This window comes from Notolepis coatsorum (assembly GCF_963971535.1).
Source record: "Notolepis coatsorum genome assembly, chromosome: 17".
Lineage (NCBI taxonomy): Eukaryota > Metazoa > Chordata > Actinopteri > Aulopiformes > Paralepididae > Notolepis > Notolepis coatsorum.
In genome coordinates, this window is record NC_140181.1 from 92,637,587 (window position 1) to 92,652,586 (window position 15,000).

Genomic DNA, 15,000 nt, shown 5'->3' on the forward strand with positions numbered 1-15,000 from the left:
GAAACCTGCACTGAACTGAAGTTCAGGAATAGACTTTGAGATGTTTTATTGTCGACAGAAGAGAGGGAGGTAGCCATGGTTACGCTTTATACTGCATGCATACAGCTGGGACCGTCATATACACTATGTGTAATTCTTTTTTACCTTTCAGCCTCTCTCTCTCTCTCTCTCTCTCTCTCTCTCTCTCTCTCTCTCTCTCTCTCTCTCTCTCCTCTCTCTCTCTCTCTCTCTCTCTCTCTCTCTCTCTCTCTCTCTCTCTCTCCCTCTCTCTCTCTCCCTCTCTCTCTCTCTGAACTCAATTTCTTCTGCTCTAATAATCATGCAAGCGTAATTCCTCCCCGATTTCTCTCTCTCTCTCTTTCTCGCTTTCTCATTCTTTATCTCTCTCTCTCTCCCTCTCCTGCTACTTCTCTTTATAGCTCTTTCGCTCTTTCTATTTTTATTTGTTTTGCTCTTTGGGAAATGGTATTTTGTGCACATTTGTGTGCCTAATTGTGTGTGTGTGCTTGTGTGTTTATAAGCAGGCATGTGTTTGTGTGGGTCTTTGTGTATGTGTGTGTGTGTGTGTGTGTGCATGTGTGTGTGTGTGTGTGTGTGCTTGTATGATTATAAGCAGGCGCGTGTGTCATTTTTGTATAAAGGCACATGTCTCTGCACAAATGTGTGTCTGTGTGCGCATGTGTGTGTGTGTGTGTGTGTGTGTGTGTGTGTGTGTGTGTGTGTGTGTATAAAGGCTTGTGTCTGGGCATCCGCGCATGTGTGTGTGTGTGTGTTGCGTTGCGCGGTTTCCCTCCAGTGCCCAGAGCAGCTTGTTAATGCGGCCCAACATTAATTAATCACATTGTATTGTAGAGTATCATCCCCATCATATCCCTGATATAAACCTCCCCCACCTGCAGTGCACACTGCACATGTAGTGCAGCAGACTCCTCCAAACTACTCCTCTTGGAGGCTGAGCTACAGATGTGTGCAAAATTTGGTGAGTAAAGAGATTCATAATATAATATTTCCGGTGTACTGCTCAGGCCTATCCAAAGGTCAAACGTAGTAGTACCTTGGGGGCCGGGTGCCAATTGAGAGCCGTCACCCAAACTGTCCTCAGTCTTGGGACATATCACCCTATAGGATCCGTCATTCTGAGGGGCAACCGGGGGGCGACAGTGGCTCGGGAGGTAGAACAGCCGTCTGGTAATCCGGAGGTTCCCGGGTTTCGATCCGACTTAAACCCCTATCTGCTCCTGATGAGCAGGTCGGCACCTTACATGGTTGCCTCCGCCGTCGGTGTGTGAATGTGTGTGAGTGAATGGGTCAAATGTGAGGAACAAATTGTAAAACACTTTGGATAAAAGCACTATATTAATGCACCGTTTACCATTTACCATTTATTTATTTATCTAGTTGTAGCAGGGTGGATTATCCCTGCTTTATGGGAGTGGTTGTACACGGCCACCTGGTAGCGGGATGCAGTAGAGCTTAGTGTTAGGGTTTGAACCGACCTCAATCGCACGGCACAGACAGGAAGTTCAGAGTTAGCCAGATACTAGGGCGTATTTATTTACAGAGTCACAAAAGGGGTAAAGTAACAATTATGAAACAACAAGGGAGACTGCCATCGGCAGAGTTCTCTGCGGCACTGCAGATCCTCCTGGTGATAGCGGTGGGGAATCGGTATTTGACGTTGTAGCGGCTCTGCAGATACTCTCTGTTTTAACCAAGCGCAAACGCGTAAAGTGGGTAAACGAGGCGCAGCTCCAAACGGGGAACAAGGTTCTCATCAGCGGATCTCCACAGAAAGTCCTGGAGGGAAAGAAGACGAGGCACAGCAACAGGGAAAAAGCAGGCAAAAGCAGTTGTATTCCAAAACGACCCGACATCGATTGAAGGGAAGTCCCAGTATAAAAAGCCTCTGGGGCGCTAATCAAAAACTATGACAGGTGCGCGCTGGAATTGATACTTGCTCCAAAAGCGTGTGGCGGGGAATGCACCAATCAACACCTTAAAGGAGCGGAGAGTGTGGCGGGGAATGCATCAATCAACACAGTACCTTAAAGGAGCGGAGCGTGTGGCGGGGAATGAACCAATCCTCCTTAGTCTAACTGGACCCCCGTCTTTAGGCCAGGAACGTCGAACTGGAGGTCGAGCAGCAGGAGCGGATGGGGCCTAGGATTCACTGACCTAGGGGGTGGTACTCTGGTCCTTCTTGCCCTCCAGGGCGATCAGCAGTAGCTCCCCACACACCCTCACCTCCCCCAGTACTTCCTTTAGCCCTCCCACACCTGATGACAGTAAGATGGATAATGGTTTTCGCTCCCCAAAGCAGTACCCTCCCTTAATGACCTGTAGAGACCTTTAACAATGAAATAGGGGTGTAGGTGGGGAAAGGGTTAAATAATAATAGCATTACCCGGACAAAAAGGGTTAAGACACGGACTCAGTAATAGACACACACACAGTGCTCCCATCCAGTATTTGTTTAGTGTCTCAATCTGATTCAAGTTACAAATAAATACAGTCTGATTCCATGCTATTACGCCTTAGGCACCAAGTGCTCTCGCTCCGTAAGACAGCCTAAAGTGCTGCCCACGTCTGGGCTAGACACAGTACCAATACCTTCCCCTAAGGGTTTACATATACTGTTCCACTACTTCAAATATGGGGGGAAAAGGGGAGGAAAAGGGTTCACTGAATGGGAATTGTATAAAGGAACACACGTTATGACACTCAAAAGAAATAAACAGTGGGCCCACATTACCAAATAAAAGTCCTAGCTAAAGCCGGCTTAAAATGGTTGGGGTACCCCTATACGCTGCTGCCAGCGTTCGTTCCAAGCAACGTTTATCTTCGCCCTTAGAGAGCCTGCGCCACCCAGTGAATTGTATAACGATACCGTTTCAGCACTCAAAGCGCCGCTGTACTTATCCAAGATGGCGGCCCACTCTCACCACCACTCGTCCGGGTGGTAAGATGGCCGTCGGGAGATCCCACGATAACAGCCAGCGGGCCGGGGTAAGCTGCTGGGGCAGTGGCGTGGGGCTGGGGGAGCGTGCAGTGTTGTGGCGTCCTCTGCTGGGCTGAAGAGACGTCCTCTGCTGGGCTGAAGCGACGTCCTCTGCTCGGCTGAAGAGGCGAGCCGACACGCGGGCTAAGCTGTGGTGCTAACCTAAACGCAGCTAAACTGTGGGTCTTGGTGAACCCTCCTGCTATCGCCTATACACAGTTAACGCAAGGTGGACAATATCTACCACCTGTCTTCGGCGACGCTCGCCTGTTGGTGCACTCACAGTGTCTATAGCTCCTTAGCTACAAGCTAAGCTACCGCATGCACTTCTAGTATAACCCGGGGTATTACTGAGTTTAGTCCTTTATCCGTGGCATTAGTCCAACACTCCACTATCGCCTGTAGTTCTATAATAACCCGGATTGTAGCAGAGTCCCTATATCTCTCCCGCTTGCTTACACGGGGCTCTCCGAAGGCGGACGTCTGCTCACGTCTGCATTCCACGTCGAAGAGGCTTCCTCTCAGGTGCGCTTCCCCCGTCAACAGCGTCTTCTTCGTCTCCTTTCCTCTCTGCTCCGCCTGCCACCACCGCCCCCTGCCGGCGACTGCAATCCTGTCCCGTTATGGGACACTCAAAGAAAGAAAAGGAGGATCCAGTTGCACGTTAATAATCCATATTCCGGCCGGAGGAATCAAAGAGAACCTCGCGTTATTTGTCCGGGCGGGATATCAAAGAGAACCACTGGTTACAACGTCCTTGTGAACACCGGGGATGCAAAAGGTTAGTTAGCACTTCTGAATAATAACAGACATATATTCAGGATGCTACATTGTGAATCCTGAAATCCAGACGTCAGAATATCGGCACGGTGTTGCCGTTTTCCAGTCTGTATCACTGACCCATATACAGTGTGTTGTGGCCTCAGGCTCTGCTGAATGATATGTACAGTATGTTGTGGCCTCGGGCTCTGCTGGATGACATGTATGTTGTGTTGGTTTGTGGTCTGCCCGTGTATGGAACATTAGGAAAGGCAACATGACAGCGCAGTGGTTGAAATGTTGTACGTGATGAACCTCAAGGGAACAGCGTGAGACGAACCATCGTAGTCCTCTATCCATTCTCCTTTGAGGGAAATAGCATTTGTGCACATTTGTGTGTTTGTGTGTGCGTCCTCATCTGGCTTGATGAGAAATTGACATTTAAATGCCATGTAGATAATCTTGCAAGTAAACTGCGTCAGAAGGTTGGCTTTTTGTACAGAAACAAAACCAGTTTTCCTATGTTTAGCAGAAGGAAGGTAATTGAAACTGTTTTTCTGTCTGTTTTGGATTATGGAGATGTGGTTTATAGACATGCTGCTGCTTCCACTCTAAAGCCTCTGGACCCTGTATACTAAGCATTGTTCATGTTCTTAGATTCATCACTGGTGACAGTTATGGTTCCCATCATTGTATCCTATATTATGCTAAGGCTGGGTGGTCCTCTCTGGTAGAGAGACGTGACTTTTCTGTATCATACATCACCCCATTGCTGGTATGGAGCTCTGGACCTTATCATACGTGCTCTCTGGTGATTGGCTTATATTAAGGTTCAGTTTGCACTGAATTAGAAAATCTGCTTTTAGCTTCTGTGCCCCAGAAACATGGAACGTTTAAAACTCAATTAATTAGTATCTCTTGGGCAGTTTAAATATTTAATAGCAAACCACTTTAACCACAGTCTGCAGTTGTTTTTAATTTTTTTAAATGTTTAATTGATTGACTTTAATTGATGCACTGGTACGTGTCATAATGACACAAATGCACGTGAGGTCTATTAATCCAAGATAAATACATGGTTTTTAAAGGACCTTTACACAGGCTACACGTGTATTGTATCTTTATTTTCATCACATCAGGTTCATATAATCTCTGAGCCCATAAAACAGCCTCACCACCTCTACTGAAGCCCACGGTCGTACTGTAAATGTAATTATAATGATTTAGATAATGTTAATTAAACGCTTGCATGCACGCACGCACACACACGCACACACACATACATACACACACACACACATACATACACACACACACATACATACACTCACATATACACGCACACACACAACAAACACACACACACACACACACGCACACACACACACAGAGAGAGAGAGAGAGAGAGAGAGAGAGAGAGAGAGAGAGAGAGAGAGAGAGAGAGAGAGAGAGAGAGAGAGAGAGAGAGAGAGAGAGAGAGAGAGAGAGAGAGAGAGAGAGAGAGAGAGAGAGAGAGAGAGAGAGAGAGAGCCCTGTTGCTTCAGATGGGTGTATAATGTGGAGAACAATCTATGGATGAACACGTCCAACACACTGAGCCCTGATTCACTGCTCGGTGCACTGGTTGCATCATTACAATGCCGTAGCACATCGCTGGATGCTCGCATGGGCCCTGTTCAATTGACAAACCATGTTTGACATTTCCTGTCGTCACTTGGTTAACCGTTTAAACCATTTAAACCTTCCACTACCTCACTACAGAAGGTTACGTTCCTCTCGTAACAATAATGCACTTGCATAGTGTTTTTTTTGCTCATTGTTCATTTTTAAATCAAATGATTCCAAGGTGTCAGGAGATATTAGATATGTCATGCTAGCTACCAGAGGGAGGATAATGTATTAGTTATGAAGCAGTGGCGCTTGCATGACAAGGTGGCATGTCAGGCATGAATACATCGCTCATTATAGACATACTGTAGCTCAAATGAAGCGTAGGCATCTGAGTGCACATGATGAATATGCACATGTCATTGATTAGGATATAGAGATCAACAAAGACACACAAGAGGCCATGTCTGAAATCCCTCACTACCTACGCTATCAGAGAGTAGCTACTAACCCTACTACCCTCAGTACCCAATCAGAGAGTAGCTACTAACTTGACTACCCTCAGTACCTACGCTATCAGAGAGTAGCTACTAACCCGACTACCCTCAGTACCTACGCTATCAGAGAGTAGCTACTAACCCTACTACCCTCAGTACCTACACAATCAGACAGCAGCTACTAACCCTACTACCCTCAGTACCTACACAATCAGACAGCAGCTACTAACCCTACTACCCTCAGTACCTACACAATCAGACAGCAGCTACTAACCCTACTACCCTCAGTACCTACACAATCAGACAGCAGCTACTAACCCTACTACCCTCAGTACCTACACAAGCAGACAGCAGCTACTAACCCTACTACCCTCAGTACCTACACAATCAGACAGCAGCTACTAACCCTACTACCCTCAGTACCTACACAATCAGACAGCAGCTACTAACCCTACCACCCTCAGTACCTACACAAGCAGACAGCAGCTACTAACCCTACTACCCTCAGTACCTACACAAGCAGACAGCAGCTACTAACCCTACTACCCTCAGTACCTACACAATCAGACAGCAGCTACTAACCCTACTACCCTCAGTACCTACACAATCAGACAGCAGCTACTAACCCTACCACCCTCAGTACCTACACAAGCAGACAGCAGCTACTAACCCTACTACCCTCAGTACCTACACAAGCAGACAGCAGCTACTAACCCTACTACCCTCAGTACCTACACAATCAGACAGCAGCTACTAACCCTACTATCCACAGTACCTACACAATCAGAAAGAAGCTACTAACCCTACTATCCACATGCTGTTCAGTAGGTACACCCAGTAGGACAAAAATCAGCTCTTACTTTGCAGTAGGGAAGTAATGTTTTTGCATATTAGTGTCAACAGTAGCGAAATGCAGCATATAACTTGGTTGGCTGTTAAATCATTTGTCATGAACAGACAAAAGTCAACCCCTTAACAATCCTGCAAATTTAGCATAAAACGCCTGTCGATTGCATACCCAAAGTAATTAGCGATTTATTATACTTTATGCTTATAGCACATGCATGATTTCAATGGCAGAATTCAGTACTGTATCTACAAAACCTTCTGTTTAATCATCTGCCCTTTATTCATTTGCTTAGATATTTTGTACATCTCAAGAAGGTGCTGAATGAGCTCAGTGGTAATTTTTCATGTCCGGTCAATTTTAGCATGGTGTTATTCACCATCAAAGATTAAAAAAGAAAAGGAAAAAAAGAACAATTATGATTTACTCAAGCCTAGTAACAGACACAATATTCCTGACACTGGGAATACATTCCCTGAGATCCATCCAGATGTCCCTAGATACTAAGAACATGCAAATAGCCTTGTAGAAGTGTAGCAATCTTGGTGAATTTTCAGAGGTTAACCCATTCCGTGCCAACCACGATGATAGTCGGGTTAACTCGCCATAGCTTCCGTGCCAATCACGAGTATAGTCGGGTTTTAATCGTTATTTATTTTATTAGCGATATCCATTCATTTTTCATCCATCCAGCCTGACGTTATCATTGGGAATGGGTCTGAGCTCGCAAAGGGCAAATACCGCCGCCTATCGTCTCCCGGATGGTATTGCACATCATTGGATTGGATTGGCTGGGACTGTGCATCAGGAAAAAAACTCCGGTCCGGGGTTTCCCTTCTCGGGCAAGCAGTATTCACTGGGGAGGCTGGGAGCCGTGTCGATTATGTGTTTTGGACTATAACGTTGGATCAATAAACGCGATCAATATTTGGAATGGCGATCAGGAATTGGATTAATCTTTTTGCAGAACATCTGATGTGAGGTAAGGACTCTATTTTACCAGTCTTGGGTTAATCAGATGTTCCTTTCTCCGCCATCGGAGCGCATGTGTGTGTGTGTGCGTGCCGTTAGCGCTGACCAAGGCATGGATAATCGATTTTTCAGCCCGCTTCTCTAGCGTGCATAAGGACACATATACTATCGATAATCTAGCGTTTATTTGAAAACGATTCATAAATCAGCCGAAAAATGACAACGTGTTTTGTGTATTCCACTAAAGGGCTATTATCGCGGATTTCTCTGGAATTACTAGAAATCTCCAAAACTATACACGTATTGAAAACGGTATCAAACGGAAATGTACCAATGAAAAAACACTCCGTTTCATACATGTTGACTGCAAGCAAGTCATTGATAAGCGACGGGTGTATTAGACCCATAGCCATAATTTAAGATATAGTTTAAGCATTCGCAAATATCCCCGTCCTCCCATTGACTTCAGTGCTGGCACGCTAGACCTAATTTGGTCATATGGGCGTGGCTCTGAATGAGTTAATAAAACCCGGAAGACAGTAGACATCCGGCAATTTGAAGATTGGGGTACCAAAAGAATGCCTACTCAACCATCAGAGAGTAAAAAATACTGAACCTCAGAATGCAGTTTTACCATCCATGATTATCCTTTAGACTTCTGCCAGAACCCTTGGAGGATCAGAATACAAGATCTGTCTGAGTGAATGTGTTGATTACATGTTTCTTCTTGATTGGTTTTAAGTTACAAGGAGATGTGATGGTTTTGGTAACACAGCCTTAGGTGTGTGTGTGTGTGTGTGTGTGTGTGTGTGTGTGTGTGTGTGTGTGTGTGTGTGTGTGTGTGTGTGTGTGTGTGTGTGTGTGTGTGTGTGTGTGTGTGTGTGTGTGTGTGTGTGTGTGTGTGTGTGTGTGTGTGTGTGTGTGTGTGTGTGTGTGTGTGTGTGTGTGTGTGTGTGTGTGTGTGTGTGTGTGTGTGTGTGTGTGCGCGTGTGTGTGCGCGTGCATGCGTATCAGACAATCAGACAGGCTTGGGCTGTTTGTAAAGAGTGGTGTTACCATGTCTTGATCTGTTCTTCTCTCCTTTCATTGACTGAAAATGAGAGAGAAGCAGACACTGTTATGGAAAATATTAAAGGACAAAAGATGAGCCGTTGTATAAATCATTATGAGTCGAGTTATTAAAAAATATAAAGCATAGTTTAATTATTTCTCTGTGGCCACAGTAGAAAGTTCAGTTTACAATCAGAGACACATGTTCACACACAAGCGTCTGACCAGCAAAGTGACAAAGAGGTCTGGTCAGAACGTACATTATACACACTTGCAAGACGTAACATTATACATCAGATATGATGATGAATAGTAAATAAAAATGGTTCCCAGTTACGGGAAGTAATAACACAACCTTGCTTTGGCTGGCTGGGAAGATAACCTTGGTACTTTGGAGTCTCTTAAAGAGACACACACACATTATACTAGCTGGTCATATTGAACCAGTCAAGTCCTATGACACTCCACCCTGTTTGATAATATAGATTACATAATCACTTATCATAACAACTAAAAATATTATCATTCTTTAACCTCTAAATGCTGTCTAAAATATTAACGCTAAAGAATGCCAAAACAAGAATTAAATGTATAATTCAACATGGAGAATACGGGTAGACCACTGTCTCTAATATCAAACTGCAAAAACATAACTTTATTGATCAGAAAATAGGGAGAAGAAAAAAAACTTTATTACATCAACCAACCCCTAGAGAGGGAGACATTAGTCCACACGTAAATGAACGATGACAGGCAAACAGGCGGTCTCAACACCCCTGCCTCTGGTTGGTCGGGATGTAGAATACAGTGTCCAGTCTCTGGTTGGTCAAGGGTGCAGAATACAGATTTCTCCAATCACCAGGCTGGAAAGAATCACAACAAAACCCAGGAAAGTATTTAGCCCAATAATAACAATTCCTCCTCCAGAGGCAAGGCCAAGGTTGCTACACTCCCTCAGAGCAGAGATATAGCACAAAACAAAACAAACTTGAAAACACATGACTACACATTGTTATTCATCAATAATGAAAAACACTATCTATCTATCTATCTATCTATCTATCTATCTATCTATCTATCTATCTATCTATCTATCTATCTATCTATCTATCTATCTATCTATCTATCTATCTATCTATCTATCTATCTATCTATCTATCTATCTATCTATCTATCTATCTATCTATCTATCTATCTATCTATCTATCTATCTATCTATCTATCTATCTATCTATCTATCTATCTATCTATCTATCTATCTATCTATCTATCTATCTATCTATCTATCTATCTATCTATCTATCTTTCTCCTTCCCTCCCCTTTTCCCCTCCACGCTGGAATTTGTTTATATTCTTTTCTCTCCCGTCTCTCTTTCTTCCTCTCCTCCTCTCTTTCTCTCTGCCCCCGTGATTCTCTCTGTCTTGTGGAGGGTTGGAATGCGTGGCATAATGCATGGTGTCTCAGCCGCTCTCTGGCTTTGATGACAACGTGTCCATTTGACTGGAAAGCTGTCAAGAGTCGTTATGCCACCGGAGTGAGTCGTGAGGGTGATCTGGGCTCGGAGGGTGAGTGGGGGTGCAGGGGTGTCGGACAGTGTGTGTGTGTGTGTGTGTGTGGGGGGGGGTGCAGGGGTGTAGGACAGTGTGTGTGTGTGTGTGTGTGTGTGTGTGTGTGTGTGTGTGTGTGTGTGTGTGTGTGTGTGTGTGTGTGTGTGTGTGTGTGTGTGGGGGGGGGGGTGTATGTGTGCAGCTGTGAGGTTCAGCTGCTTGATCCAGCTCTACAGTGGGGGCCTGGAAGGGGTGTGTTTGGAGAGAAGAGGTGGAGTCAGGAGGGTGGAGGTGGAGGTGGAGGTGGAGGTGGTGGTGGTGTGGTTTTTGGAAAGACAAACACTAGTATGGAAAATTACCCCTGTCTACTGTAAGGGACGAAGGGATACCGTGTTATATTGCATCTGCACCACATTTCAGTTATGAGCAACATAAACCAAGTCTACTGCAATACCATCCCATGTCTCATGATCAGATCGACCATTAATCATTTTGCATTGATTGATATTGAAACCTGGATATTTGAATATTTTTCCTTTTCTCTCTCTCTTGAGAAAATTTACTTTCCGCATATCCTCTTGTCCAATACACACATAATGCATTTCAACAGAGGTCAGAGTGTAGGGCTGCTTGAGGGAGTTGCAGGGGGTCCCCAGAAAAAGTAGGAACAGTTAATTTCCCTATTTTATTCGTGAGAAGTTATAGGTTAAGAATGACGGTTTCACTTTTTCCACTTGTATTGCAGCTATAGAATTCTGGACTCAATCATATCTAACAACAAAGATCGTATTAGATGGTGGTCCCTGAGACAGACAATATGGAGGTCTGCAACCTAACGTGTAACAAGATGGAGGTCTGCAACCTAACGTGTAACACGATGGAGGTCTGCAGCCTAACGTGTAACAAGACGGAGGTCTGCAACCTAACGTGTAACACGATGGAGGTCTGCAACCTAACGTGTAACAATATGGAGCTCTGCAGCCTCTAACGTGTAACACGATGGAGGTCTGCAGCCTAACGTGTAACACGATGGAGGTCTGCAGCCTAACGTGTAACAAGATGGAGGTCTGCAGCCTAACGTGTAACAAGACGGAGGTCTGCAGCCTAACGTGTAACAATATGGAGCTCTGCAGCCTCTAACGTGTAACAAGATGGAGGTCTGCAGCCTAACGTGTAACAATATCTTTGACACCAACAAGCTTCAGAACTTCTGCTCTTGGCAATTGTGCCACGCCATATAGTACTATGTTGTATAAAAGAATCTTCTAATAAACTCTAATCCTCCCTCTCTCCCTCTCTCTCTCTCTCTCTCTCTCTCTCTCTCTCTCTCTCTCTCTCTCTCTCTCTCTCTCCTCCAGCTACCGCGTGTACTGCCTGCTGGGAGACGGGGAGCTGTCGGAGGGCTCCGTGTGGGAGGCCATGGCCTTCGCCTCCCACTACCAGCTGGATAATCTGGTGGCCATCTTGGACATCAACCGCCTGGGGCAGAGTGACCCCACGCCCCTCCAGCACCACGTGGAGAAGTACCAGAAACGTTGCGAGGCCTTCGGGTGAGTGAGAGTGTGTGTGTGCGTGTGTGTGTCACAACCTCCCAGTAAACCAACAACCCCTTAGTACAACATTCCCTCCGGATCTGGACCCAGTTCAGAAAACACATTTCTATTGGGCAATCCAATGCTATGGCCTTTGCCTCACTCATTGCCAGACGCCTCATCCTAATCAACTGGAAGGCAGCCACTCCCCCTTCACATTTACACTGGATGAGGGATGTTATGTCTCTCATACATATAGAGAAAATAAGATTCACAACACAAGGCCACACAGATACTTTTCACAAAACATGGCAGCCCTTCCTACTTCACTTCAAAACCCATATGACCTAAGTCCCTTCTCCTTCCAAACTCCGGACCCCATGACCCCCCTCCTTCCCCCACCTACCTTTCTGACACTGCTAGTCCACGTATGGCTGGGGAGATGGCATTGTGGTGGTCCTACCACCGCTGAGGGTGTTCAATTTACTTTCCAATTTTTTATTTAAATTTTTTTTTCTTATTTGTTTTAATTTAATTTAATTTCTTTTTGCATAGTTTTTTCTGTCACATCTGTATTTATGTTTAATTATTTAAATTGTTTATTTATGTGAATTATATGTATGTTTGTTGTCACCCTCCTTGGGTGGGATGGGGTGGGGTTAGGGGATAGGAACGGGGAAGGAAATGGAAGATGTATAATTTGAAATTATAACTGAAATGTACACATTTGCATAAATTCTTCCAATAAAAAAAAGATAAACCTCTCAGGTTTTTAGTTTATTCGTCTCTTGGGTGTGTTTGTTTTCACAGCTGGCATGCCGTCGTCGTGGATGGCCACAGCGTGGAGGAGCTGTGTAAAGTGCTGGGACAGCCTCGCCACCAGCCCCTCGCCATCATTGCCAAGACCATCAAGGGCAAGGGCATCCCAGGTACAATAACCCAACGCACCCCTCGACAGGGCTGTTGCGTTTGGCTGTTGCAGTGTCTATAAGCTCCACAATCCTGTGCCACGACAACAGCCAAGCGTAGCAGTGAATGCTGCAAGAGTAACAGTGAACCTAATGGTCATGGCCGCCTAGTTATAGTTGAAAGTGGGGGTGCAAGAATATTATTTTTATTAATTTTTTTTTTTTTTTTTTGACAGGCAAGGGGTGGTTTGGAGGGAGTCCGGCACGACCCCCTCCATGGCAGACTTTTTTTTAAATGTAATGAACCTGTACGTGCAATTTCCTGCAATATAGAGCCTTCAATCTTGACCAATAAAGCTGCTCTTTTCACTATAAAACTCAGTTTATATTGCAGTATGATAGCCAATTACTATAATAATAATATATTATACTGTATATACACTGTATATTGATTTTTCGCTCATTCATTTTTATTAAATCAATCTCCTTTCAAATAGGCCACATTTTTAATAAGAAAGAGAAAAAAGATATATTTCCATTACCTGTAAATCTTGTGTCTCTTTCTCTCCTTCTCTGCCTCCTCCCTGAGTCTGCAGTGCACAATCATGACATCGATCTCAAAAAAAAAAGAAAAAAAAAAAAAAAAAAAGGAAAAAGAAAATGGAGGCCCCTCGTCACTATAGGCCCACGGGCCGCGGCCGTCGTTAATCCGGCCCTGCTCGTCTGCCATATAGATAGCGATAGCGTTAACGTTTGGAAATGAAGTCAACGTCATCCAGCTGAGCTCACACCACATATCTAGATAACGTTAGCTAGCGGCTAGCACTAAAGCTAACGCCAACCAGAGAGGGAAACGTTATTATTATTTATTCGAGGAAACCGTATGACCAGATCGCAATTCGGGACCGTGAAACACTTTTATGTATTGCGTGGTAGAACCGTAGAAGTTCTACTACCACTCAATAGTAACTTATGTCTAACATAATCCTTTTATTTGAACAACTTACTGGAAAAGCCTGCCTGCCTGCCACCAATATTATGACACACTCTGTGGGCTTTGATATTTACACTGACTCCTGCCTGCAGCCAGACTGCAGCGCTGTGAGGCAGTGAGCCAAGGTCTACGCGCTGGAGATGGGAGGAACTGGATCAAACCATAATGGGGCAGGGGGGGGGGGGGGGGGGTTCGCAATCTTTGGAAACTTAAAAACGTGTTATTAAGTGTCATTGCGTATTATTAATTTGATTGAAATTACGTAGTTATGCTTAGATTTATATATTGGGGGGGGGGGTATATCATATTTTTCATATGATCAAAAAGTGGTGGAGCAAGATCATATCCTTGCTCCCCCAAGTTCAATAGTCATAGAGCAGCTGCATCGCGTGCTCTTATGCGCAGGCGTCTATGCTAATGGTCATTGAGAGAGTCCCCCGGAAAGATAGTTTGATTTTACTATTTCATTCACTGGATGTTAGGCCAATGAGAGAATAAGAGTGACTATTCTGCTTATCTCCTCTGGTATCTCAGCTACAGAATTTTGGACTGTCTCATTTCTCATAACACGTGTCATCAGGTCACTAAATCTCATCAAACTAGGGACCACGGCCTAATGTGTAATAATTTGAGGGTCTTTAGACACAATACCAGTTGAGAACCACTGCCAGTGGCGGCCGGCCGATAGTGGGCGCTAGAGCGCCGCCCTCCCTGGTTAAAAGAGAGAAGAAGAAGAATTTTTTTTATATATATATATTTTTTTTAGAGCCCTAGAAATAAAATAAACATGTTTAAAATGAATAATATTTACTCATTTTAACACTATGATCGCCGCGGACGAGTTTTCACGTCATTCCGAGCCATGCTCATTCTGCCGAAGACGCCGTAACTCGTCTTTGATGTCAATATTTCAAAAATCTGTCATCGAAATCATATTTCCTTTCCGGAGCCCTGAGATACACTGCTGATCTCCTCTCAACTCTCTAGCGGTTCAAGAGCGCCATCTGGTGGCCGATCGGCAGATCGCCAACCGGAAATTAACCTTTGAACCGGTAGTGCTCATCCATATGTGGTCCGGGTACTCGCTATCGTTAGAGAGACTCCGTATTGACACAGTGAACATCGATCGGTGCAAATAACTCGAAAAAACAACATGATTTGGACGTATATACTATTATACAACCTGGAAATGGATCGGGCATTTCTCCATCCCATAATAGAAAAAAATCTGTTCCACGCTCATCTGCCAGCGGCGCGAGGAAGCCACGGTAAGATTCAGCGTTATTT

General features: G+C 44.7%; 1 protein-coding gene across 1 annotated transcript in view; it reads left to right on the top strand.

Annotated features, from left to right (window-relative positions):
* The window catches only part of LOC311244146 (transketolase-like), a gene marked incomplete at its 5' end in the record, with an annotated part of 61,341 nt that overhangs the window by 22,138 nt on the left and 24,203 nt on the right, over nucleotides 1-15,000 (top strand). Inside the window, 2 exon segments of the mRNA XM_084333554.1 lie at nucleotides 11,638-11,829; nucleotides 12,622-12,740. Of these exon segments, the coding sequence (XP_084189680.1) occupies nucleotides 11,638-11,829; nucleotides 12,622-12,740 (311 nt within the window).